This window comes from Ammospiza caudacuta, chromosome 3 (genome assembly GCF_027887145.1).
Source record: "Ammospiza caudacuta isolate bAmmCau1 chromosome 3, bAmmCau1.pri, whole genome shotgun sequence".
Taxonomy (NCBI): Eukaryota; Metazoa; Chordata; class Aves; order Passeriformes; family Passerellidae; genus Ammospiza; species Ammospiza caudacuta.
In genome coordinates, this window is record NC_080595.1 from 108,870,205 (window position 1) to 108,896,627 (window position 26,423).

At 35.1% G+C, this 26,423-nt stretch overlaps 1 protein-coding gene across 1 annotated transcript in view; it reads right to left on the reverse strand.

Annotated features, from left to right (window-relative positions):
* The window catches only part of ASCC3 (activating signal cointegrator 1 complex subunit 3), a 251,434-nt gene that overhangs the window by 130,744 nt on the left and 94,267 nt on the right, over positions 1-26,423 (reverse strand). The window contains exons 12-13 of the mRNA XM_058801018.1: positions 15,341-15,517; positions 12,131-12,202 (exon numbers count right to left, since the gene is read on the reverse strand). Of these exons, the coding sequence (XP_058657001.1) occupies positions 12,131-12,202; positions 15,341-15,517 (249 nt within the window). The remainder of the gene's footprint in view (positions 1-12,130; positions 12,203-15,340; positions 15,518-26,423) is intronic.

The following is a 26,423-nucleotide window of genomic DNA, read 5'->3' on the forward strand; positions in this document are numbered from 1 at the left end:
TTTATGAATCACAGAATTTTTTGAGTTGGAAAAGAACTACAAGGATTATCACAGTTCTTCTCCTGGCTTGGCACAGGACAACCCCATGAATCCCATGTGCCCAAGAGCATTGTCCAAATTCTTTTTGAACTCTGTCAGGCTGGTGCTGTGACCACTTCCCTGGGGAGCCTGTTTCAGTGCCCAAACACTCTCTGGGTGAAAAATCTTTCTCTAATGTCCAACCTAAACCTCCCCCAGCTCATCTTCATGCCACTCATGAAACTATGTAAAGGGTTCTGGTAGGGACATTATATTGGAAGTTCTTTATTTTCTTCCTATTAGCCCTTCTTTCATTTTGCCTTGTGTGTTTTACATCTATCCATGAAAAAAAATGCTCTATTACACAAATTTTGAAATACTATCATATTTCTTAATTTTTATTTCTCTTACAGTAAGGGTATGACTAAGGATAAGTTTTTGTTATGATTTTTCCCATTTGTGCCAGGGACTCTGGGATTCCTAGGCAAATCTTACTAGCAAGACCAAGGCAAAGAGGACATTGAATAGCTCAGTGTTACAGATGTTTTATGTCACTAGGTTTGCTGCCCCATTCAATAAAGAGCCATCATTTTCCTTAGCTGCCTTTCTGCTGCTGCTGCTGTACTTGTTGAATCCCCTCTTGCTGCCCTTCACACACCCTGACAGATTCACTTTCAAACAGAGTTTGGCTTTCCTAATCCTATCTCTGCATGCTTGGACAGTGGTTTTATATTAGTGCTGGGTCTTCAGTCCCTGCCTCACCCTCCTGTCTGCTTCCTTATCATGTTTGTCAGGAGTTTCTTTCTCATCCACACTTGCCTTGGGCCATTTGCCTGATTTTCTGCACATCAGGATGGACTGTTCTTGAGCTTGGAAGATCTGATACCTGAAAATCCCCTAGCTATTCCAGACCACCTGTCATAGGATTCTTTCAAGTTTTCTGAAAAGGACAAAGTGTTCTCATGCAGCCCAGGACAGTGCAGCTTTTTGCCTTGTTCCTTCCATTAAAATCTTGAACTCCACCATCTCTTGGTCACTGCAGCCAAAACATTCCCAGCATTCAGATCCCCACCCTGTCTTTCCCTTTTTGTAAATACAAGGTACAGCACAGCATCAACCTTCACCAGCTCCTCAATCATCTATGCTAGGAAATTGTCATCAACACACTCCAGAAACTACTGGATGGCTTTTGCTCTGCTGTGCTGTCTCTAGCAGACACTGCAGTGGTAAAGTCTCCCCAGAAGACCAGGGACTACAAACATGAGGCTTCTTCTAGCTGTCCTCATTTACTTTATTCCTGAGCAGTGTCTGTAGCAAAATCAACGTTGCTTATGTCTATCTACTGGCTAATCCTCCTCCTGAGCTCTCAGCTGGCTCATCATCCGTCCCTAGGCAGAGCTCCAGGTATCCCTGCTGTGCTCACACACAAGCTCCCTGCTGCCCTAACCTTGGCCTTGCTCAAGATTCTGTTTCCACCCATTGCAGTACTCAGTCATGTGAGGCACCACATCACATCTCTGATCTCAGTAACATCTTAGCTCAGCAATTAGGGATGCAAATCCCTAATTTATCCCTTTTGTTCTGTATGCTGCATGTAGCAATACAGAGGCATTTCAGAGAGGCACTCTGCTATGCCCATGTAAAATGTGACATTGCATCCTCTGCCACTGTATAGAACTGAAGGGGTTTGCTGTCATTTCCAGGCTATGGATATATGGATGTATTTCAAGGCTATGGATAAAACAGTTGTGGACTTTAAGTGACACTAAGCCTCCAGCATTAAAATAGGAAACTCCCATGACATCAAACTTTTACATTGGAGAACAGCCAGTGTTCATACAGCAGTACTTATAGGAGGATGATTCAAGTGAAAATTACTTGCCCACATGAAACTTGACAACTCTGCCTTTAAACAACAGCTATATACATTTTCTGCTAAAGAAAACCTGTTAGGGAACACTATAATAGGATCTGTGCTATCTTCCATTTGTAGCATCAGCCAAATGTATCACAAACTGCAGAGGAAAAATGAATAGAGTGAAAATTAAAGCAGAGGGTGAATTAAAAATAAGACAAACAAACAATACTTTACTGACTTCTACAGGTAGTAGAAATTATTCTGAATTTTAATTGACAGGATAGAAATAGAAATAGCAATAACTATTCTTGTATAGAAAATTAAGCAAGAATAGCTAGTCTATTACTATGCAAATATATGTCATTAGGCAGTTAACAATTGCATTTTTGCAGATGCCAATGGACTTGAATGACAATTATTATTCAAAATTATAAGCAGCTTTTCAATGTATCTTTTTTTAGAAAAACAAGATCATGCAATAATTTGTTTCAAGCATTTCCCTTTGTCCTGTTTTGACACTAACTATTTTGACTTTGTATAACAAAATATGTTTCTGTGGTATAATAAACTATATTTTCAACAAATATCACTCTAGATTAAGAGTTCTCATGTTCACCATGTCTCCTCTCATGTTTTCAAACCTATACTCACATCTCTAACATTCATAATATGCAAAAATGACCCAGGAGTCAGTAGTCATAAGCAGATTCCATTCAGCTTTACTGAAGGAAAGGAACATAGAAGGTACTGGAGAAATCTTTATATCTATTCCTGTTACTTTTACTTAAGCAAAAAAAAGATTAAGAAAGTTGCCATGTTGCCAGTTGCCACCTCTATCTTCCGGTTTTGGTAACATAAACCTACTAAACAACTAAAAGAACATGACTAAAAGTCATGATTTCTAACTTATTTTTTATCAACACTGATTTAAAGACAGACCTTTATCCATATTTTTGCTCCTAATCAACAGGTTTTCTATATTATCAGAAAAATATAGAACTGCTTTCAAGGAAAGCAGTGTTTTTCACAGGAAACTTACTAAGTTATAAAGAACTTAAATGATGCTTTTATTGTTAATGGTAATAAACTGTGCTTGAACAAATCAAATCTTGTTCCTAAACCCACATGCTACATACCTAGTCCTTCTCAAAATATCCTAGCCTAAATAAGAATATCATAAATACCTCATGATTAAAAGGCATGCTATTTATTCAAATGTAATATATTCTGGAATCACCTTTTCAGTAGCCACAAAGAAAACTCTCAACACCACATGATTACAAAAATGAGAAACTTCATAGTCTGGAAAGTGATTAGAAGTATAAAGCAAATTTCCTGATGCAACTTAGTGAAAATTTATTTACCATCCTCATGGGTTCCTCAAAATGCTTTATTTTCTACAACCTATGTTTTTGTGTATTTCTAATTGAAACCCATCAAAGACATTACCATTGGATTCTCAGGTTACATCTGTTAAAAGACTGTGACAGGCATAAAGTGTTGGTGGACAGTAGTTGCCTTGGTAATAAATTTACGGATGTTTTGACAAAAAATCAGATATTTTATTTACATAGTTGATACTATGATGATAAATTAAGCATACAGATCCATTTCTTTCAGAGCTACAGGGCAATAATTTTCAAAAGCTTTGAACCACTGACAATGCCTAACGTATCTTCTGGAGTATCATTTATCCTTGCCATTGAATTCTTAGAGAAAAATAATGTGCAGCTGACAGAAAAGCACCAACTTAACTTCCCACAATCTTCTAGACTGCTAATGGTTTGCAGTGTCATATCTGAAAAGCAGCTTTTAGCACAGAGCTACTAAAACTCATCATACATGGCTGCAAGATTGGTCAACCTGCCTTTGCCACACTTGCATGCAGTAAATCTGCAACTCAACACTTAGGTCATCCACAAGAGGCCAACTGGCTCAGGATGCAACTATCAATTACTTAATTTAACTAAAATTTTAGGCTATGAGAAGTTGCTCATCTGGATTTTTTTTTTTTTGTTTTAATGATTCAATGCAAATTCATAATATCAGAAGAAGAATAATTCTAAACAGTAGACATTGCTACCTCAGATAGCTGTAATTACCAATACTGACAACACTGTGTAGCTGTGTAGGACTGCAGACATCACCTGAACACCTCATGTACTCATAAGTAACAAGAAAATATTAAATTGGTGTTTCTGGTCTACATAAATTCATTGTGAACACCTGAGTGCACATATACAGACAAACTGTTATATAAATACAAGCATACAAGCAGAAATTAGCATACTGCATAGAAACATTGAACATAAACATTTAGAAGGCTCCCTAATTGAAGAATTATGGGGTTTTATACACATAACTTGTTATGGCATCCATTTCCAGCAATTTCCTCAGTAGTTCATAAAGGAAGCTGACAAGGTATATGTTGAAAGTCAAATGAATTTGGCCAGAAAATATAGAGGAAAATAATACATACATATCATTTGACAATAATATGAAACATCTGGTATAAAGCACTTTTTGAAGTGCACAGCACATCAATATACTATTTTCAATTAAAGTAAGAAACAAAATTTCATTTAAACAGGCAGAAGATTGTATTAACTATAATATCCTTAAAGTTGAAAAGGCAGTTATTGTGGAAATGAAGAGCATAAATAAATGATGAAGAGGCAGAACATAAAAATAGTGCACCATCACTGAATTACTTTGTGATTTTGTTAATGGAACCACACCTTGAAATGGGCCCTAACTGTGCAAAAACTGCAAAAGAAAATGATCCAAAACCTCAATTCTTCATTTGATAGAGATATAACATTTAACATTGACAGAGAAATTACATTTAAAATCAGTCATGATTTAGTTATCCTGCCAGGTCACTTTACCTTCTGTATTTGTCTATTTTTATTCATACATGTGCACACATATAAATGTAGAAGCAATATATACACATATATATGCAAATAAGCTACACCTGATGATGAAAGAGAAACAATCTGTGCAGATACAGAGGTACAGAAACTCAGGCTGAAATAAACTCCTTAAGCTCTAAAATGAAAATCTAGAAAAACACCCCAATCTAGATGAAGAATACATGTTAATAAACTCTGCAAATTCTCAGACTCATTTGTCCAAAGCATGCTATAAACACTATTTCATCAAGGAAAAAAGTACTAGGACAAACTTAATTCTCAAGGTACTAAGTCCCAGAAAGACCTCTGAAGAAAATAATGTTTTATTAAATCTTATCTCAAGACAAGGCTATAAAAGCATTGTCAACAGCTCCAGTAACTAAGCTTATTAAACTTTTATCTTCACACGGCTTCTGCAGCCAAATAACAGCTGGAAAACTGATAATAAAGAAATTTAATCCATCATTTTTACGGATGAAATTAATACCTGTCAAATTCACTGCTGACAATTTAATATAATAGATTTAAATTAACTACTCTGTTTCTTTTTTAGTTTAAGATAGCTCAGAAAAACAAGATGACACTTCTAAGTACTGCAAAGTTCAAGTCAATTGTTGTACACAGAGAGCAATTACAGACAAAGTGAATGCTTTAAGTGCAATATACATCACAGAACCAGTTCTGACTATATAAGTTTGAGTACAATTTGTTTCTGACCTGAGACAACAAAAATCCTGATTTGGAAGAGTAAACTATTAAAAATCTGTGCAAGGTGACACTTAAAAATTATTCCAAAACATTTAAAAAATTTATTGCACCTCAAAATTATTTCTAATGAACTAAATGCGGACCAGTAATGTAAGACAACATTTTAATTAAGAACATAAATTCTAATTGATAAAACAATCTTGATCTCCAGACAACTGCACAGTAACCACCCAATGCATAGACTAATTAAAAATGTTACAACTATACATGGCTCTATTCTGCACATTCATTTAATTTTAATAGATGGAAGGTAAAAGCTCATGACGTGAATCAGATGCAGTTGAGACAATACTGCAAAAGCAGAAGAGAACACAGTCCAGCCAAACCTAAAAAACTAGCTCAAAGGAGAAGAGTAAAACTTCAGAAACTAACAATGTACTTCAAAAAGCACTTTCTTCAAAAGGTTAAAAAAACTGAATGGAAATAAGCACAAAATGGGCAGTTCAAAATCACCACTCCCAGTGCCTCAACAAGAACAGATGGTTTGTATAAAGCTGTCCATTGTTACTTTTCATCCACATTTTTCATCCCAGTAGTGAGATTTCTAGCATGTTAATTCAAAAAAGGGTTGTTGTATCTCTACTGGCTTGAAGTTATTAGCTTTAGTTAAGTGGAGTTGCTGCTAATTTTGTACAATTACTACTACTGCATTCCCTTTGTGATCTTGTGTTGAGGCTTTCAATCCCATACAGCATTTCAAAAATCTAAGTTCTTTGCAACAGACAATTTGACATCTTTCCCCACTAGAAAAGCTGTTCCTTGCATAGTGAAACCACTTCTTGCAAAGCCATGATGTCTCCTCAGTATTTACGTACTGACACCTTGAACCTCAGTGTACCTATGTACTGACACCTTGAACCATAAACAGATAGGGAATGAGAACCTCAGAAAGGTGTCAGAGCTCCTGCAGAACAGCCAGTTTTTGCTATGAACTGAAAACACCAAGCTCAGTGAGAAAATGAACTTTCAAGGAATTACAGAAAAAGCTGAGCCAGAAGGCACAGTCATGGATCATCGGGTTCAGCTCCTGGAGTTTCCCTGAGTACCAGAGCTAGGGAAAGAAAAGATACTGTCATGTCAGACTTACACAGAAAAGTCCCAAAAGCAATGGGAAAACAGGAATTATTGTCTTAAAAAGGAAAAGAGATTTCAGAAGATAAGAGAAAGCCAAAGGCACTCCAAGTTAAAAACTGTCATAAACAGACAAAATGGCAATGGAGAAAAGTGCATTGGATTTGGAACCAGGACTGAAACTTAGATACCTGTGACTGAAGATGAGTAACAGAGTATTGAAAGTCAGCAGAAAAAGCCATACAGGAGAATAAGATGCAGAGGGAAAATCTAAGAGACCTGCTGAAACAACACCAAGGGCAAAGAAAACACAGCACTTCTTTTGAAGATTTAAGTAATGTCAAAGAGAATCACTTATAAGAAAAAAAATAAGAAAATGGAAAAACAAGAGGTGCATAGTCTGAGGAGAGTGGTGAAAGAAGAGTTTTATGACTGCAGTTTGAGGAAGAACCTCCTTCAAAAGCTTTCAAGGACTTCAGCAACAACTCTTCTAATTGATAATACAAGAAATTTTTGGGATTTTTTGCTTGAAAGAATTTCAGACCAAAAAAAAGAAAAAAAAAAAGAAAAAAGACAGCAAGGAGTAAGGTTCTGACAAACTCATAACAGCAAAAATATTTAAGAGGTGATGGGGGCAATGGGAGAAATGTGAGATCATCTCCTGGTAACCAAGCTAATGAGATAAACCAGCAAAAGCTCAGTAACAGCAGGAGACATAATGGATGTGAATTTATGAGTCAAAGTGAAAAATAGTTAACTGCCTAGGATACTAACTTAAACAACTTAAACAACTGAACCTTGACAAAGAGAGTAGCAGTTCAATATATTAGATAAAGGAATTTAACTAAATTTAATTAAATCAAAATTCACATGATACGCTTTAGAGGAATACCCAAAATTTTAAACATACTATGTTATTTCTCAAAACTCCTAAAAATTTCTGAAATTTCTCAAAGCATAACATGACATGGGTGTCATGTTATTGTCATAAATTGTTGATAAATACAGTATGATATGCATTGTCCTAAACTGTTATTGGAAGGAAAAGACTAAAAGCAGAAGAATGGTGAGGAGGATGGTAGATTCACTCAAGGGACCTTGCAGCTGGGATTGCCTAGGCCTGCAGATTAACAGTATGGGAAATCTCATATATTATGTCTACTGCTGTTCATCCTCTGGCTTGAGAAGTAGAATATCTGTGTTGAGATAACATAGGTGTTCACAGAGACTTGGAGGCACTCTCATGGACAAGCCTGAGACTGCTGTCCTGAGAGAGAGCTCAAAGCTCAGAAATCATGAAAAGCACACGAAGAGCACAGCAGGGTGGTACAATAAGTGGGAAATGGGTGCAAACAGCAGCCCCACTGCCCATCAGAAGGGCTGAGCCTGGCAGTGCCTGTGCTGCCCCTCCGGTGTCTCTGCTGCCCAGGTGCTGCCTCAGGGTCCTCCAGTTAGCGAGGTAATGAAAAAACATTAACTCTTCCCATTTCAGCCTGGGTTTGTGACTGTTCTGGCCATCTACCTGTGTCAACACACACCCAGCCAGTAATGCAATGTTTCAGGTAATTATAGAAATTATGCTGGCATATGCAGTCTTCAGTCACTGCCTTTGCTGATCTCGTGAGATTCTCCACAGGCTGTCTCAGGAAGGTGCTACTTGCACCCCTGAACTCGTTGCCATTAGATGCCCTTCTCACAGGGCTGTAAAATGTTAATTTTTTTCAGCTTTGTAGCTGAAATAATTCTTTTGGTTGATGTGGCCCACTACTGGTGACTATCTGAAAAAAATACAGCTGTAATAACACTGAGGAATGATAATTTTCAGTCACCTAGCCTTGACCTAGATTTAAGTGAAGAGCATCCTCGAAGAGCAATGCTGCAAAAGTACTCCACCTGCAACTGAGCATGAAGTCATATTTTCTGAAAAAGGGCACACATTTTTTTTTCTTTATTTAAAGTATCTTTGGTTTATTAAGCGGTAGAAATAATACTCTGACAGTGCAAATTAGTCCAGGAAGATCTGACATCTTTTTAGATTATATCAGAACATAGCAAATTTAAAGTATGACATGAAAACAAATATTCGACAACTAATATCAAGCATGGAAGGACAGCCCCAGAAAAGCGGACTTAACTGCACCAGAGGTTCTCACTTAAAGCTGTCTTAGGATGTAGGATCTGCCAGAGAAAACTTCCAACAGATTTCCATATTGTTAGCAATCCTTCCAAATGAGCACACTGATTTGAAAAGTACTTGGAAACCTTTGGGACATTTTCTGATCTTTTTTAGTCACAACAGGAAGTTTCTGTAACAAAAACCCCAGAAAAGTCAGTAGGGCAAGCCATTTATCATAAAGTTTGATTTAAACAAGAGGAGAATTGTGCTATAAGACCAATGTTATTGTTTCAGTTGCATTTGGTAATTCAAAGTGAAGGCTACAAATGAGATATCTCATTAGTTTGAGCAGATGGATCAAAATTAAAGACTGAATCACCAATTCTTAATTTCCCAGTAGCCAGGAAGAGCTGGAAGTCTTGCAGAGGATGAATGTTGAAAAATCAACATAAAAAGCTTCTCTCCATCTGTCAAAACACATGCCTATAGAATGCAACTATTCCTACCAACCTCAGCCTTAAAAACTGAAAATACACATATATCTAATAAAAACACATGGACATGTAACTCTAGCCAAACATCACACTGAAACCTACAATATGACAGTGACACATCAGCATGAATTCCATAAGAATAAATTATTTAGTTCTGCCATGGTAGAACTCTTTGAGAATGATCAGAACAATAGACAAACAATGCTGAATTTAATTCATTAAGACATTCCAAAGACTCTGGTCAAGAATCTTAAAAGACACAACATTGTGAAAACTTGATGGCCACAGGAAGATCTATATTAACTCAAGCAACTTTAGTGAGGCAAAGTGCTTTTCTCTGGTTCTGGTATTTCTTCCTTGCATTTCAGCATGAAACAGAACAGAAGTTTTAGGCTCTCTGGAGCATTGCTAATGAGATCTGTGTCTGTCATATATTATTGCCTGAATAGGTATAAAATCTCAACTGTGTTCTGAATGTCATACAGATACACAATGCCTATAGAAATTTTTTCTTAAGTATTTGGGGAGAAGAGATGAAAACATCTTTTTAAGAAATGTATTTAGAAGCAACCACAGTTTTGTTAAAAAGCATATGAAGTTTGCACATATGTAATGTTAATAAATACAAGTTTTTCAGATAACATAAGCTAAGAAAGGTAACAGAGCATGATGATAACTGCCTATGGTGAACGTGGACACAAGGTGATGGGTTTCTGGAAAGCTAGAAAATCAAAGGGCATTCTCAAAATAGTGAAAAGACATTGAAGAAAAGCTTTCTAGTGCAGTATTAATCATATTTGCTCACAATATTCATCTTCCACTATGGGATAGGCATCTCAGTGTAAATATATCCACATGACCTTTTTTTTGTTTCCACTTTTTAAACATCTGCATTTGGTCTAGTGATTAGATAGATCATTTGTCATAGCAGACTCATTAAATGGAAAACTTGAATTTTTCATCTGGCACATGTTATAATTAGACAATGAGCTGATGTGCTTGATTCTGCATGGTCAAAGCCTGTATACTGGCACTTGTATATAATTAATCTCAGGTTATGATATTTTGTTTAATAAATATCAAGACCAATATGAATTAAAGAGTCCCAAGAAAACTCCAGTGTAACTGGCTGCTATTTACATGCTCTAAATGAGAGTTCTGCAACACAGCAGAATGAACACTTGCAAACACAGAAAATTTACAACCATATGAATCAAATTAACCAGTGTTCTTAAATCAAATCAGCATTTATATAGCATGAGAAACCACACTTTTGCTTTGTCCAAAATTGCATTTATATGGCTGTTGGTTTGAAACACGATTTTCAGAAACTGAGATCAGCAACAGTGTCCTTTGCTGAAACTGTAACATTAAGTAGACTACAGTTCTCTTCACCTCTTAAAACTGCAGCTCATGCCTTAAAACAAAGCACTCATGCATTCAGCTGCTAGCACAAAAATCAAAACTATTCTCAAGAAAAGCTACAAAAACATCTCTCACTAGAATTGAACAACTTACTGTATTTGAATCTTTTCAAATAATATCATACATGTTTGCAGTCACTTTTTTCCTCAGTGTGAAGAAAAGAGAGGGGAAGAAAGGTGCAGTAAATATGCCAAAGCAGCCCACAGACTCCCTGCTGGGAATCCAAGATACATTACTTAGACACTACTGATTTAAAGACTCTGTCACTTGCACTTCAGCAAGTGAAAATAAACAAAATCAAAACAAGAAATGAAAGATAAGAAAATAAATGCACTTCAGTGTTAGGAATTTGGTAATGTTTTTGCATAATCGACAATGAGGAGAACCCGAACAAAAGTTCCCTTGGTGCTGCTAAAAAATTTAATTAACAGTCTTCACTCAGGAAAATAACAATATTTCCATAAGTAATCTTCATGAAAGTTTTCTGAATGTAACAACAATAACTGATATCAACAAGAGAAGATAAGTGGAAGAATGGATTTAAAGCAAGGCAGTGGGGCAGGAGGACTAGGAGGCTGTTGTTGAAGTATTTTTTCCCTTCCCAAGTCATAAACTAACTGTTCATCTTTAAAAAAACACAATAAATTTTTTTGTCAAAAGCAAAAAATGTGCACTTCTTAGTGCAACTGTACAGGACAAAGTTTCCCTCTTTTATATAAATGTTATTTACTGAAAAGGCCCTTCCAGCATCATAGAGCACTAGCATTTGTTCTTGCTTTGAAGAGGTGCCATACCTGCTTTACGTGCAAAGTTCTAACAAAAATGAGACTTTGTGTGGGAGTAATTCAGGACCACAATCATAACAGAATGAGAAACTATTCAGGCAAATGAATTAGGCCCATATTCTTAGTTGAGGGGAATGTCAGACTTGAAAATTCACTGCAGAAACCTCTACTGTAAAGCAAAATGAAGGATTACTTCCTTTAAAAAGAAAACAAAACACAAACCCCAGGATATTTCAAATGACTTATGCTGAGCCCTTACAACCAGGTCTTGAACACTGAGTAATTCTCATCTCTCATCTCTAACACAAAAGACAAGAATTTGAAAGATATAAGAAGAGCTAAGAAGAATTATTAAGGGCTTCATTTTTGATTTTTTAATCTTTACATGTACCTGTTGTAAGGTCTCTAAAGTACTGACCTAAATTGCCTTGTAATTTTTAAAAAAGAGACATAAATACACAATAATTACTTTACAGATATATAAAGAACTGGGAATTTTGACCTCTGTTAGAAGCTAACCCCATTTAGTCAGTTTACATTTTCTTGCATGCTGATTCTATGAAGGTTAGAGGCTACCTCTGAAGTGACATATTATAAAATAATAATTCTCAGTACATCACTGTGATGATTTAACTTTTTTACGTATGTTCTGAATGGAAAGTAAACTAAAAAACAGGTACCTGGTGTCCAGCCATTATTTGCTTCAGCACACTTTCATAACATACTTCATCCATGTGATTCAGCTGCTGCACCTGAAAAAGAAACATCACATCCATATTAAAATAATTTCTATCTTTACAGACTATCTAGTATGTATCAAGCAGTTTAGAGTGATCTGTGAAAAATAAATTTGATTATGCAATTAAATTTACAGTATATCAATTCCCATGCCAACAACAGCATTTTGCTTTTAAACTCAGAAATAAAACATGAAAATACATAGATAAAGTATGAGTAAGGGCAGTTAATACAAATTTATAAAGTGACTTTGCTAGTGTTTTTTAATGACCAAAGAGAAGTAACCCAGTTCTTTAATTTATCTGTTTCATATTAAGCAATCTTACTTCTACGAGATTTTGAGAAAATATCAATTTAATATACCTTATCTAGAATTAAGGGTTTCTCTTTGGCATATAGAAATAGTTTTTACATTGCATACATATGTATGTTTTTATCTCCAGGAAATTACTGATAGTTTTTTTGCCATATGAGATTTCTTGATGGTTGGATCATGCAAAGAGAACATTGTGAGTACCATGTAGACAGCTTCCAATTACAGATTAATAAAATGTTTAAGAAAGATTCCAGTCAAAATAAAGGGTATTCTTCAACCTACTCCAAAGATTTTTTTTTCTATTTCTTAAATGTATTAAAATATAAATAGCATAAATCTACTTGAATGCACCTCAGTATTAACATTGTGACAAATCAAAATAAATAAATAAAGTCCAATATCATAGCAATAACTCCATTCTTCATTTTTGCATTCGTGTCTTACAACCAAATTGTTTTGGCACAAGAAATGTTCTACATAAGCAAAGCAGGTACATATTTCAAAATGGGAATTTGATACTTGGACTTAATATTAGAATAGATGAAAGTTGAAAAACAAAGCTTTAAAATAGCTTTATAGGTAAGAGACCATTTGTCTTCCAAATTGTACAAATATAGTAATAAAAAGATGAGAAAATATGGGCACGTGTACTAAAGACAAGTACTCAGTCTAATCATTCTTAAATTGAGAAGTCAGCATTTTACCAAGTATGTTTTTTCAAGAAATAGCAAGTGAAAATCATTAAGGAGAAACTGACAAGAGCAGTGCATGAAGACACATGAACATATACACATACATACACATACCATAAAATTAACTTTACATATTCTTTGCATTTATACCTAAATGCATAAACATGCCTAAAGAAAGAAGACTGATATTAAAGAAAAATATCTGACATTAACAGACCTTGACTGAAGAAGTCAAACCTTAGTCTTGGTGCCATATGCTCCAAGAATTTCAACACAGAGAGTTTTAAGAGCTTTTCTGGATAACTTCTATGCATAATAAATACATCATGCTGTCCTTGCCTTTGAAAGCTTGCCTACAGTTTGCACGTGGCTCTGTAAATTGATAATCAGCTCCAAAATTTGGGGGAGTGTTTTTTTTTGGATGCAGGATTTCAGCAAACTGTGGCAAAGCCTTTACCCAAAGTAAGTAAAAGTGAGTCTTCTATCTCCTTGCAATTGATTAGTGCCTCTGGACACAGCACTGGCTGCACTTGCTGACTGTCTGCAACAACAGCTTTTGATCCTGGACTTGTTACATTGCTCTCCTCCTCTCATTAAGACCACAAGGACGTTGATATTGGCAGCAATTAGGCAGCTTTAGTACTAGTATTAGCCTGAATACAATCCTTTTTCAAAGACGCTTAATACTTCTACTGTCTGCTTGCTGTAAAGTGTATTATCTTCATTTTAAAATATATTTTGCTCTGTGAAATTGTAATGACAATCTTCTGAAAAATAAAAGAAGATCTCCTGGCTGTGGTATTATCAAAACAGTCTGCCAGGTATTTACATTTCAGAATAACTATTACCTCCTAATATTTCCTCATCTCCTTATGCTTCTTTGGAAAATTACTGGTTTTTAATAATTTCAAATTTTAGAAGATTTATTTATATTTTTGATTTTTTGAACCCTAGATGCATTCTAAAGTGAGTTGGAAGAAAGGGAGTATTTTCTCTTTTCTTACTATATAGCGAAGATAAACTAAATATTAGAATCAAGTAGCAGTGAAAGATGAATTGAAAGTAACAGCAAGTAAGAGTGAAGGTATTAAAAGCAATTAATGAAGACTAAAATATGCAAATAATGGTAAGCACCATATGGTAAATTAGTCTTATGCATATAGATTTGAAACATATCCCCACAGTTGTAAAATAAATTCCTCTCCTGCACTGCAGATGGAATGACTACTGAAATAACCTAGTAAGAAAGGCAATGTCCATTTTTACAAAAACTAAATAAAATGCTATGATTCATTAAGCCACAAAATTAACTTTTGATTGAAAATGTCTCGATTTCTATTAATTTAAATCACATGTGAACAATACTTTTTGAAAAGTTTAACTACATAAACTTTAATTATAAGATAATGAGATGCATGGGAAATCTATGTAAAGTGTTTGTATAAAGTCCTGTATTTAAAGAACTATATTTTACATGTCAAGTGTCACTGCACTAATGATTTTTAATAAGAATATTATACATGACTATTGTCTTAATGCTTCCCAAAATGGCCAATAGCACAAAGAGTAAAGAAGCTTATTTAGGGATTACTTTAAATACAGTTTCTATCAAGTATGTACATATGATAATTAATGGCCTAGCATGGTAAAGTTTTCATCAGTAACTTTAGTATTAATGCATGTTGTGTTTACATATTTATATATATACATATATACATATATATTGATTAAAAGAATTATTATTTTTCTAATAGCACTCCTCACGACCCTTACAGCCAAACAAGATGCACCACATGGAAACCTGAAATGAAAGAGGCAGAATAATCAGCTGCTAATGTGACTCTGCAGTTGAAGGTGATGATTTTTCTTCTTCACCAAGCAAAATTTCTTCTTCACCAAGCAAAATTTAGCAAGTGAAGAAGAGGTAATGCAAAGTTAAATAACTTTGTGTACAACTGCCACAAGGCCTGCTTGCAAGTATGGCAAACTGAAGAAAGAAGATTCTTAAAGCACGTCTCAATTATGTATATCTTTATACACAAGAAAATATGTAGTAAAATAAACAAGTGGCCCATACAGATACATGCATGAAGCATGATCAAAGAGAGACCACAAACAGCAACCCTTTCTTCACAATTCCTTACCTTATTGGTTGTCTTGATCCCTATGAAGGTTTGTCCCAGAGGTACAGGTCGGAAACGGCCATCAAAGTAGAATAATCCAATGTAGGGATTGACGTGTAGAAATGTAGCAACATCAAGATAATTGGGTAATGTAGCTGAAAGGCCCAAAATCCTAATCATGCTTTGTGTAGATTCAACCTATTTAAAAAAATCAGAAAAACTGTAAATTTTCCAAGTGTTGTAAGCCAAGGAATCAAGCACAGAGTTTTAAAACATCCCTTATAAAACATTAATGTGAAAGAAACAGATAACATTTTCCACAAAAGGTGAACAATACATGTGAATTGGTGATTATCCTGTATTGAAGAAACCGGTTCATTCTGCAATTCCATCAAATCTTGCTTATTCATCTTTCCATTTTATTGTACTTTTGCCCTCCAAAAGGTGAGCTAGTCATTAAATGACATAGAGGAACAACAGCAGAAAACTGGCTTTGTTAAGAAGTCCAATTGATAAGCAAAACTGTGACACATGATTTGGTGTCTTCCTTACTCCACATCAGACCACTATTCTGGAAAGAAAAAGCAATTTAATTTTTGCCACTCCTCCGTCTTAGATTTTTGCTTCCACTACTCTCTTAGACAATGTATTCTAGTTCTCTGTAACTGGCATTTTATTCTAATTTCTTCTTTATAAAAATCTTTAATTCCTCAAATGTTTGGTTTACACGCCTTCCCATTTACTAAGGGACAGAAATGGTGCTTTACAACTAAATGTTCTGTTCCATACAAGAGCCTGCATATTATATGTATTTTCAGGTAATTTTCAAAAAGAATGAAAACACACAGAAGACCTGTATGAACAAAGTACACAAAAATTTTCCCATTTCCTTCTGGAACATTAGGAGCTGCGTAGGCTGGCTCCAGAACAACCAGAATAATTATTTAAAACCAGAGTTCACAGTAATTTTATTATAAAGCCTTTTTAGACACTGTAACTGAAGCCATATATAACATTCTCAAGTAGTCTCAAATGGGTGAATGTCTCAAGATGAGTAAGGCTGGTAAATTCCACCTGGTTAAATCCTAGTCCAAAAATATGAGGCTTAAGATTTTGATTTACCCACCTGTTTTGAGTTCAAGTGAAAGGAATGCAATTAAAACATTTAAATTAAAAGTTTTCAAAATAGATGACTAAAAAATAAATGGAGAGCATTCTCAAGGAACACAAAATAATACCACACCATAACCCAGACCTGAAAAATAGGAAGCACACCAAAATATTAAACTAAGTCTCAAAATGAACCATGGACCCAAACACAACAGACAATGAGCAGACCAAGTAAACCACTACATTGCCTGGTAACAGACATGTTCTAGGGCAAAATTCTGGACACCAAAACCGTGGCTGCAAACAACTAAATGACACAGAAAAGCTGCAGACCAATTCTGCACTTGCACAAGAGCAGTTCTCCAAAGAAAACCTCCATCCACGTACAATAAAATATGATATGTAAATGCAAACTAGGACAAATGAGATTTCATTTTCTAAAGTCTTCCATCTCCAGGGAACAAAAGCAGTGTTCAAGAGCACAAGGAAGTTTTCTCTCTTCTTACACAACTTTTTTTGGCTGGATTACGGGATGACCTAAGGGCTACAGTCATCATCCAGCACACACTTTTGAGGTGTTTGAGGTTTGGGGCTTTTTTGAGAGGTGGGGGAGGTTTGCAGGGTGAGTTGTTTCCTCCTTTGTCTGTTTGGGTTTTTCTGGTTTTGGCATGGTCCCATGGAGTATCACATCCTTCTGCACCGACCTTAGTGTCTGCAGGGCTGTTTCTCATGTTGTTTTTTTTTTTTTTTTTTTCCCCTCCCAATGGCTGCACACTGTTTTTACCCTTTCTAACCATGCTTTACCAGAGGTGCCACCACCTCTGGCTGGTTGGAGCCCCCTCTAAGTGGCCACATCTGGCTCACTGAGCCCCAGCCATCCCTGCCCACAGCCACACTGCAGCCACCCCACACCGCAGCCAACACCTGGGCATCTGTGGCGCAAAGCTTTTCATTCACTCACTGCTTATACACTCTATTTTTAAGCTTGGAGCTGTAAGCACAATTACCACTTGCTGATATATGTACCCTGTAGATTGTTCGCAATTGCCTAATAAGTACAGCAATCTTAAAGTGTAACTGAGCTCCCATCTGGAAAACATTACTTGATTTTGCTAAATTCAATAACAATATCCTTTTTCAAATCTCCTAAGAGCCTGAAAGCACTAGTTTGAAAGTATGCTTGCCTCCATCTGAAGGCAAGAAAGCATTTAAAGTATTTAAAGTATTTAAACAATTAACAAGAATATTGCTTAATTACCATGGACATATGTATTTTTACAGCAATTAAATGTAAGATGTTTTTTCAAAGATTTCTTTTAAAATAAAAACAGTGCCTAGAGAACAGTTACAATTTCCTGAGAGCTGCCACTTTCAAAACCTTAGTAAAAGAAAGAAGCCACTTAATGTCACTGACCTGGCAGGTGACCCTGGAGCTAAAGATCTTTCTGAAAACCCTGAATTAACGCTCCACATGACAACTGAAGCTGACAGTTAACACAAGCAAGTAATTAAGATTACTAATAAATTTAGAGCATATTTTTTAAACCCTTTCCAATAGATCAGGTTGTTCAGAGCCCCAGCACTTCAAGAGATAGGACATCCACATCTCTGGGAAACTTATTCCAATGTCTCACCACCTTCACTGTCAAGAACATCTTCCTAATATCCAAACAAAACCTACTCTCAGTTTTATGCCATTCCCCCTTGTCTTATCACTACATGCCCTTGTCAAAAGTCCCTCTTCAGCTTTGTTTTAAGTGCCCTGCAGGTACTGAGAGGTAGTAAAATGACCCAGGTGCCTTCGTTTCTCGAGGCTGAACACTCCCAGGTCTCCCCACCTTTTCCCAAAGGGAAGGTACTCCATCCCTCTAACCATCTTAATAAGACTTTAATCATTCCATGCACTTCCTTAAGTTCTTTTGAGGCCATGAAAACAAAAAATCTTTATTTTTTTACCATCTACTTTTGTATTTGCTCATAAAAAATATATATAATTTATATAAATATATAAAATAATCAAGATATAAAAAGAGGGACACTTACACTAAAATAAAAAGTGTATCAGAACAATCCTTCAAATTATTTAAGTACAGATCAAATTCAAACCTATGTGTTTAGTTTATGCACATCATTGCATGCTGATAGAGAACAAGGGCTTTTATTCTTTTAATTATACATGGCATTTTAGAAACAGCAGTGACTAAAACTTGGCTAAACTTAAAAACAAAAAACCAAGACTACCTGAATATGCAACCATAACACGAGTTATTTTTTGCATTTTCTCTGTGATTATAATTCAGTTTCAACTATGTATCTATTATTCATCTATCCAAGCACTACAGAAACTTGATTTTCCATAATAGTTTTTAGAATTCTAGCACATTTTTATAACAGAGTTCTCTGCATACATTTTTCAACTACTTTTCTGACTTCCCCTTAAAGACCAAGCACTTACATCTTTTACTCTCAGGTGCTTCTAAAGAACACTAAACCTTGAAAGTGTACAGATGTCTTTTGTAAATACAGATCATTCAAAAATTAGTATTTTTCAACTAGTGGATCACTTATTATTTGATCCTAGAAGTCTCAACTAGAGGTTATACCTTCATATACAAGAAACTATGAACCCACAGCCTTTTCCTGAAATGGCAGCAGAAAATTACTGATAACACAATTAGGATGACAAAATTTTCTGTTTACATTGCATATTGGAAGTGGTGGTAGGCAGCTAAGTGCCTTTTCTTCACTACTGAAACTCAGCCTCTAACATTTCATTCTTTATTTAATTATAATAAGCACCATTTGAAACTTAGGAGGCTTTCCATGTAAACCTGAACTGACACAGTATTTGCACACCAGGTTCTTTAAAAGCCTCACTATGTTTTACTGGCTTGATGTCACACTGGAAGTGAGAAATAAAACTGACATTGCTATATTTAATTGACATGTCTAACTAGTATATCTAATTCAGAAACATTCTTGATGGCATGTGGAGAATTGACAGCATTCACAGAACACAATTACCACACCATGAAATTCCATGTATGCAGAAAAAATAATCAGGAGACAGCTATCCCAGTATCGATTTCCATGCAAGCATCATCTGCGTTTTTGCTGTAAATGATAAAGGATCAGCTATGGGAAGTGCCTCTCTGGATTGTAAATTGATCACAGCAGGATCATTTCCTTCAAATAGGTTTTTAGATTTGCATATTGTTACATTACAGCCACCACTTGAGAGCATACAGTGTGTGCATAGAGATACTCTTTTATCTGACTTCTAAAGTTCTTCCTGCACTTTGTCATCTTGGCAGCCTTCCCATTTCCATATATTAAAATATCACATTCACAGAATGAATTACAATCAAGCTGGAAATCGTACCTCTGATTGTTCAACTTGAGCACAGAATTAAGCGCAGCAGACAAGTTTACACGTTTTAATCTTTGAAGAATTGTCTGCTGGTTAGAAATTAATCTGATACTCAGATGACCCAGGATCAGTTCAACACACCCTCTGCAGTCAGTCTTTATGCCCTTCAGATATACACTAAAGAGAAGATACTCAGAAAATCAGACACAAGCATGTCTTAGCTTGTAGTGCAGATGTGCAAGAAGATGAACCTTAAATTAGGTCCCCTGTTCAGTGGTAGTAAAAATGAAGTACTACATATGGGGGTTCACATTAGTTATTAGTTGGATACTATCCTACACACAGAATGGCTCACAGGATCTGTGCTCTTGATCCAAAAAAAGGAGAAAAAGAAATGGAAAAAGAATTGAGTAGGGCTCAGACATTAAAAAAAAAAAAGTAATGCTTCAAAATTACAAAGCAGGAAGTTTGCTAGAATGCTTCATCAGTGTTTATTTGTTTGTTGTTTGCTAGTAATGAAAGAGTTAAATTGTCAATAAGTCCACATAGGTGCAGTTGTCTAGTTTTAAGAACAGAAATGGAAAAAACCAGTGAAATTGCAAAACCTAAGTACATAGTAAAAATGCAATTACTAATACAGTTTTGAAGATTCTATATAGGACGTTATCTACAACTCACTCTGCACAGAATGCATTTGTTACTAGGCAACCATCTAGTTAAGTAATTTTATTAGTTTTACTCTGCATCCAATGAACCCTGAAAATACTGTGATCTCAGTCCTCCATTTAGAATATACTTTAAAATCTAGAGGTACTGAAAAAATGTAACCACACAGAAAGCACCATTAGAAGCCACATTATTCTCCATCAGCAAAATATTAGGAATGCATTACTTTGTTTTAAGAAATGACATTTTGCATATATCTATTAAGAGATTTCTATACCTGGCACAGTGTCAGTTTTTCCTGACTGACAGAATGCCTTTTCATGCTCTGCTTACTGTTTTGTTTCCTAAACTAAGAAACAAAAAATATCTCTGAACCTTTCTACAAATTAGTTTCACTGCTTTACCATAATATGAAAGACCACAAAATGTATGACAATCACTATTACATTTTAAACTCCACAGGTGTGTCACTAAATTGGAAAACAGTAACCTATCAGTAATAAAAAATGAGATGCAGAATGACTTCCTGACATCCCTTCCATGCACAGTAAGAGAAAAGCTTCTGAAGATTAATCAAAATGTCTGATACATAACTATTTTCCAAACAATGGAGATTAGGCTTTGTTTCAAATAAATAGTTTTTAAAAAATAATTTTTTACACAACAAAAGATAAGATAGACTCATGTAAGACTCCTTAGACATACAGCTGCATGACATACTGCCTAAAAATAGCATCACAGAGTAGCAAGAAAACATGTATGAAATTTATCACAAGCTGATGAACTGACAGATTTTAAAAGAACTTATAATTGAAAAATAGCCATTAAAAAGGGATTCCTCTAATTGCTTTTTAAGCCCAACTATTCAATAATTTTATTGATGATATGCAGTACAAAACAAGAAAGTGTTAGCGACAAGAAAGGAAGGTGATTGGCAGAATTAATATAACTGATGTGTGTCTCAGCCAAACAGATAAATCTAGGCTGATAGCCCCATTCAAACTAAATTTTTTTTCACTCAGCTCATTCTATAATAGGCCATAGCTGCAAAATGAAACACTATTCTCAGGAAACATTCTTGTATCAATGAGCTAATCCTGCAGCAGCTATTAAGAGGTTTGTCTGAGGATTTAACAAACAAGTACCTGAATGCAAGCTCTGAAGATGTGTGAACAAATTAAATACATGCAGTTCTTAAAGGTATAAAAGGCACAGAAATGCATAATTGAAGGGAATCCCTCTACCTCTGTATCTGCCAGAACCAAACGAACACAAAAGTTTTATCTATATCCAGTTCTGCTGCCGTGTTTTACAAATACAATTGTGAATATAGCAAAGTCCAGTGGAAAAAAGCCCCACAACACTATAGTTTGAAATGGATAAATTATTGCAGGAGGCTTCAGTAACCTTGTTTGGTTTATCCTTTAATAAAAGATGCTAGGTAACTTGGTTAGTTTATATGTGGAATATCAAAGAGACAAAAGACTAACAGAAGTCACTTAAGAGAGAACTGAAGAACCCAATGAAATGCCATGGTCATTCTAGTCCCAAAAAAGACCCTTATAGGAACTACAGTGGGCCAACATTTCATAAAAGATAGACAGATCTAAGCAGCTAGTTTTTTGTCATTAGCTATCAATCTTGACTTTTTTTTTTTAATTGATCAAATTATCAAAGCCAAGAATGGGATTCCAAGCACATAAAAATTCCTAATTTGATAACAATTAGACATTTGGCTTTGGGTGAGAAACATCTGAACTTGTTTGCCAATGATCTCTAGTAAGAGGTAAAAGAGTGAACGAAAGGGACAGAAAAAAAAAAAGGTAGAGGAAATAATAAGGCACTACAGATATTGAAAATGCAAAGAAAAACAAAAGAAAATTATATTATTACTGAAGGGAAAAGCTCCTTAAATAGGGGAGCATGAGGAAAGAAATCTCAGAAAGGAAATATGAGAATTTCAAGAGGAAGAAGAGCTCAAACATCTTGTGACCACTGCAGTCAAAGCTGCCTTTGATCTTCACTTCCCCAACAAGCTCCTCCTTTCCTGATGAGTAAAAGGTGCAGCACAGCAGCTCTGCTTGTGGAGTCCTCTATTGCCTGCAGGAGGCCTTTCCCATCTAGGTATTCCAGGAATCTCCTCGATTCCTTGTACTGCTGTGTTAGCCCATCTATACTAAATTTGTTGATCTGACAGAAAGACATAAAGCAACAGAAACTTTAATTGGAAAATGAGACAGTTCTGAGAAACAGTATTTGTCTGTCTAAGATGGCAGCTTTGGTATCCCAAAATCTGGGAAAGTTCTTAATATGGATTTTCTTTTATTTAATTTATCATTCACATATTGAGAACAGGTATTAAAACTTGTGTATAACTCAAGCATAATATTCAGTGTGCTTTTTTTGTGAAAAATACCCATAAGCAGCAAGGAAGTAATCAAAAATCTCTGAATAATTATAACAAAATACTTCAGTGGCCTGTAAAAACTGTAAATTTTTCTCTTTCAAGCTAATAACCTTAGTATATTACAGTAGTGTGGAAAGTTTGATTAAAAAGTTTAAGCATTTCAGTTTTACATCTGCATTATGCTCTGGACTAAAACTTTAAACATCAAAGCTATAAATTGGATTCAAATAAGTTGTTTGATGTTATACCTACAGTATATAACAGAGCTCAGAGCAATTTTCCCACCAAAATGTTTAGCAAAGTCAATTTAAATCACTTGCAAAAACATTCTCTAAAATTTGAAAAGTGCAAACATGCACAAATATGCCCTTCATTCTGCTATGAGTAAAACTGTCAGCAATTCCAATATATATGCTCCTTCCAGGTTTAAATAAAACCTAATTCTAAAAAATGCCATAAGTTAAAATGAGCGTGTTAAAGTCTTACAATAAGTGGTGTGACTCAGTGTTCATCTGGGGGAAACTACATCAATCATTCCAGTATTTTGAGGTACAAATTAGGACAGACCTGTGAATGCATCAGGATATTCCTGCTTTAAGAATGCATTTGGATAGCTGTATTTTTACCTCATATCAATACAGATCTCAAAACATTCTTTTCTGGCACAGTTGTAGGCCCAAGTATCTAGATGAATACTAATTCTTAAAAAGACAAAACCCCAATCCACTGTCTTTTTTTTCTGTTGTACACCATCTTATCAAAATATTCCTCATACCTCCAATGAAACAAGAGAGATGCTTTGTCTCTAAGACAGCATAACAAACCCTGCAAAGGTAAAAGGCACTACACTGCACATCCTGACCTGCACAGCAATCATGACACTGCCTCATATACAAGCTAAGGCAAGTATGATTCAGATGGAACTACAGGTACATGCATTATTAGAGTTGTTATTAGTGATTTATGGGAAAGGCTGAAGTAGTATTCAAGAAATTTATCATGGAAGTGATAAAAGAAATGACTGTTTTAGGTCAGATCAAAATTACACTGTTTGAATGCACCGTCTCCTGCAGGAGCCAAAAGTGACAGTACAGAAAGTGGGAAAATGTCAACGATATTGACCAGAACAGATGTCAGCTACTACAGCCTCCAGTTCTGATCTAGTGACTACTGCTCTGCAATGGATTTTCTTTTGAATTACTTGTCCCTCTACTACACATGAAGAGAAAATAGGCAATATTTTGGATGTCTGAAACCAGTATACAAATCAGGTAATTGATTTCAGCAATTACAACAGTGCTGTAATTGACATAAGGACATTTCAGATTAATATTGTCCTTGGGGTATTTTTTGTTTTTCAAGAAGTGAACAATTACTCTTACTTCCTGTGTGCATGAATACTGAACAAGTATGATATTTCTATAGATATCAATGAAAAGTAAGTTCTATAACAACTTTCAGGAAGGTTGGAGAGGAGATTGAAATCATTGAAGACAGAAGGACATTCTCCAGCGATGGGCTAAATATCCTGGCTTTTTTTCATGCTCCAGGGGCATTTATGAATTTCTATCAAAATACTATCAATAAAATGGAATTATGGGCAAGGAACAAAACCAAGGAAACACAACAATATATTTATTTTCCTCACAAAGTAATATTAAAACATTAGGTGTGTTTTTTTTTTTACACTTTGAGCATATATAACAGTATTTTCACCAAACTCCAGGAAAATTCTTCTGAAATCAGATACATTATGTTATCTTTCTTTATTTACTGCATAAAAGTTCCAGTAACTTCATAGCTGTGGATGTATACTGCAAACTTCATAGAACTATGCCTGCAAGCTCAGATGCTGAAGTATAACATTTCAGTGTAATTTTAAAAAGTAATCCTCTTATTATTTGTTTTCATATTAAAAAACCAAAACAATTGTACAAAACATCTCCTGTTTCTTTGTCCCTGGGCTCTCTGGGAAGCTTGCCATTTGAAATATTTTTGTCAGCGACTGTTTTCTACAGCACAATTCCAAAAAATTCTACAAGTAATTTTGCTTTCTTTTTAACTGTGTTTTTTTTTAGTGTACCTTTATACTGTAAATTTTCCCTCTCCTAAGGTACCTACTTGTAAAGATACATATGGGTCTCCATTACTGTCTTTCTTATCAAATTAGAATAAATAAGGTAGTGAGATGGTCAGTTTCAAAACTTGTATATTGCCTAATTTCCCAACTGTTTTCCTTAAGGAAGGGTTACAACTGGGTAGCTTCAGCTCCAGATGAATTAAATTCCAACTCGGTAGGTAAAACAAACCTTGAAATCCTAGGAGATTAAAACATCCTTTTGTAAAAGAGCTAATTTTTTAAATGAGTGCAGAAGCAAGATACTGCTGTATTACATTAAATGCATATAGATAGGATTCAGCACCCAAACCATAATTGCCTCAGATTTCATGTCCCCTAAGTTACCTACACAGGCTTGACAGACACAAAAGGGAAGGATCTAAGGGAGATTTGTGTCCAAACAAAGCAGAAATGGAATGCCAAGCTGAGTAATGTAGGATGGATAAAATGGCTCTCAACATCTATTTTGGACAGCTGAAGCCTATCTTACTAGTCTCACAAAATTTCACAGTAAGAAATGAATAAATCTTGCAATCTGATGTGAAGAAAATGATTATCATCATCACAGCTAAAACCTGAGAGGGTTTACTATAAAGACACCTAAGGAAAAATAAAATTATCAAAACCATTTAAGAAAGAAAATACAACATCAAACACCTCAAGTTTAGCATCTTTGAGGCACTCTAAACTTAGATTCTTCTAAAGAATTGTTACTTATGTTGTTCTTTACACAGGAACTTTACACTTGCAGTACCAGATTAGACCAGACATTAATTTCATTCTGTTCTTAGCAGAGCTGGAATCAGATGATTCAAAAAGCCTTAACAAGGTTACTGTAGCCTTACCAAGGGAAAAAAGCATCTTGAAAGCTAAAATGCTTTAAACATTTAATATGCTACAAATAGAGCCATAAAAACACTAGTTTCATTTTAATCTGCTACAGGTTACATGTATGGGTAGAGTTTTGCTGTTCATGAAAAAAAAAAAAATGCACTCAATCCTCCCTCTTCCCATTATTTATTTTTCCAAAATCCTTCCTTTTTATTTATCCTCAAATTCCATATTTTACTTTACTTGTAGAAGCACATCCCACTATTGACGCCAACCTTATTTATTGCCTAACTCTGAATTCTTCTTTTGTACAAGATTCAAGAAAAAAATCCCTTTTCTCCTTTTTTCCATTTCTAATCTTGGTATTTAGAAAATATCACTAAATCACAGAGGAAAAAAAAGGACCATTTATGCTAGACTAAAAATTATGTAGTATTTTTCTAGCAGTGCTGAAAGTTTTATCTAGATTTAAGACACTATTCTTAATTAAAACAAAAAAGAAATTCTACTAGGAAAACTGCTAATTGAAAATAAGCATTCCTGGCAAGAAAATCATTTCCATTCTGATTGTGTTAAAACATTAGCCTGATTATTATTTGTT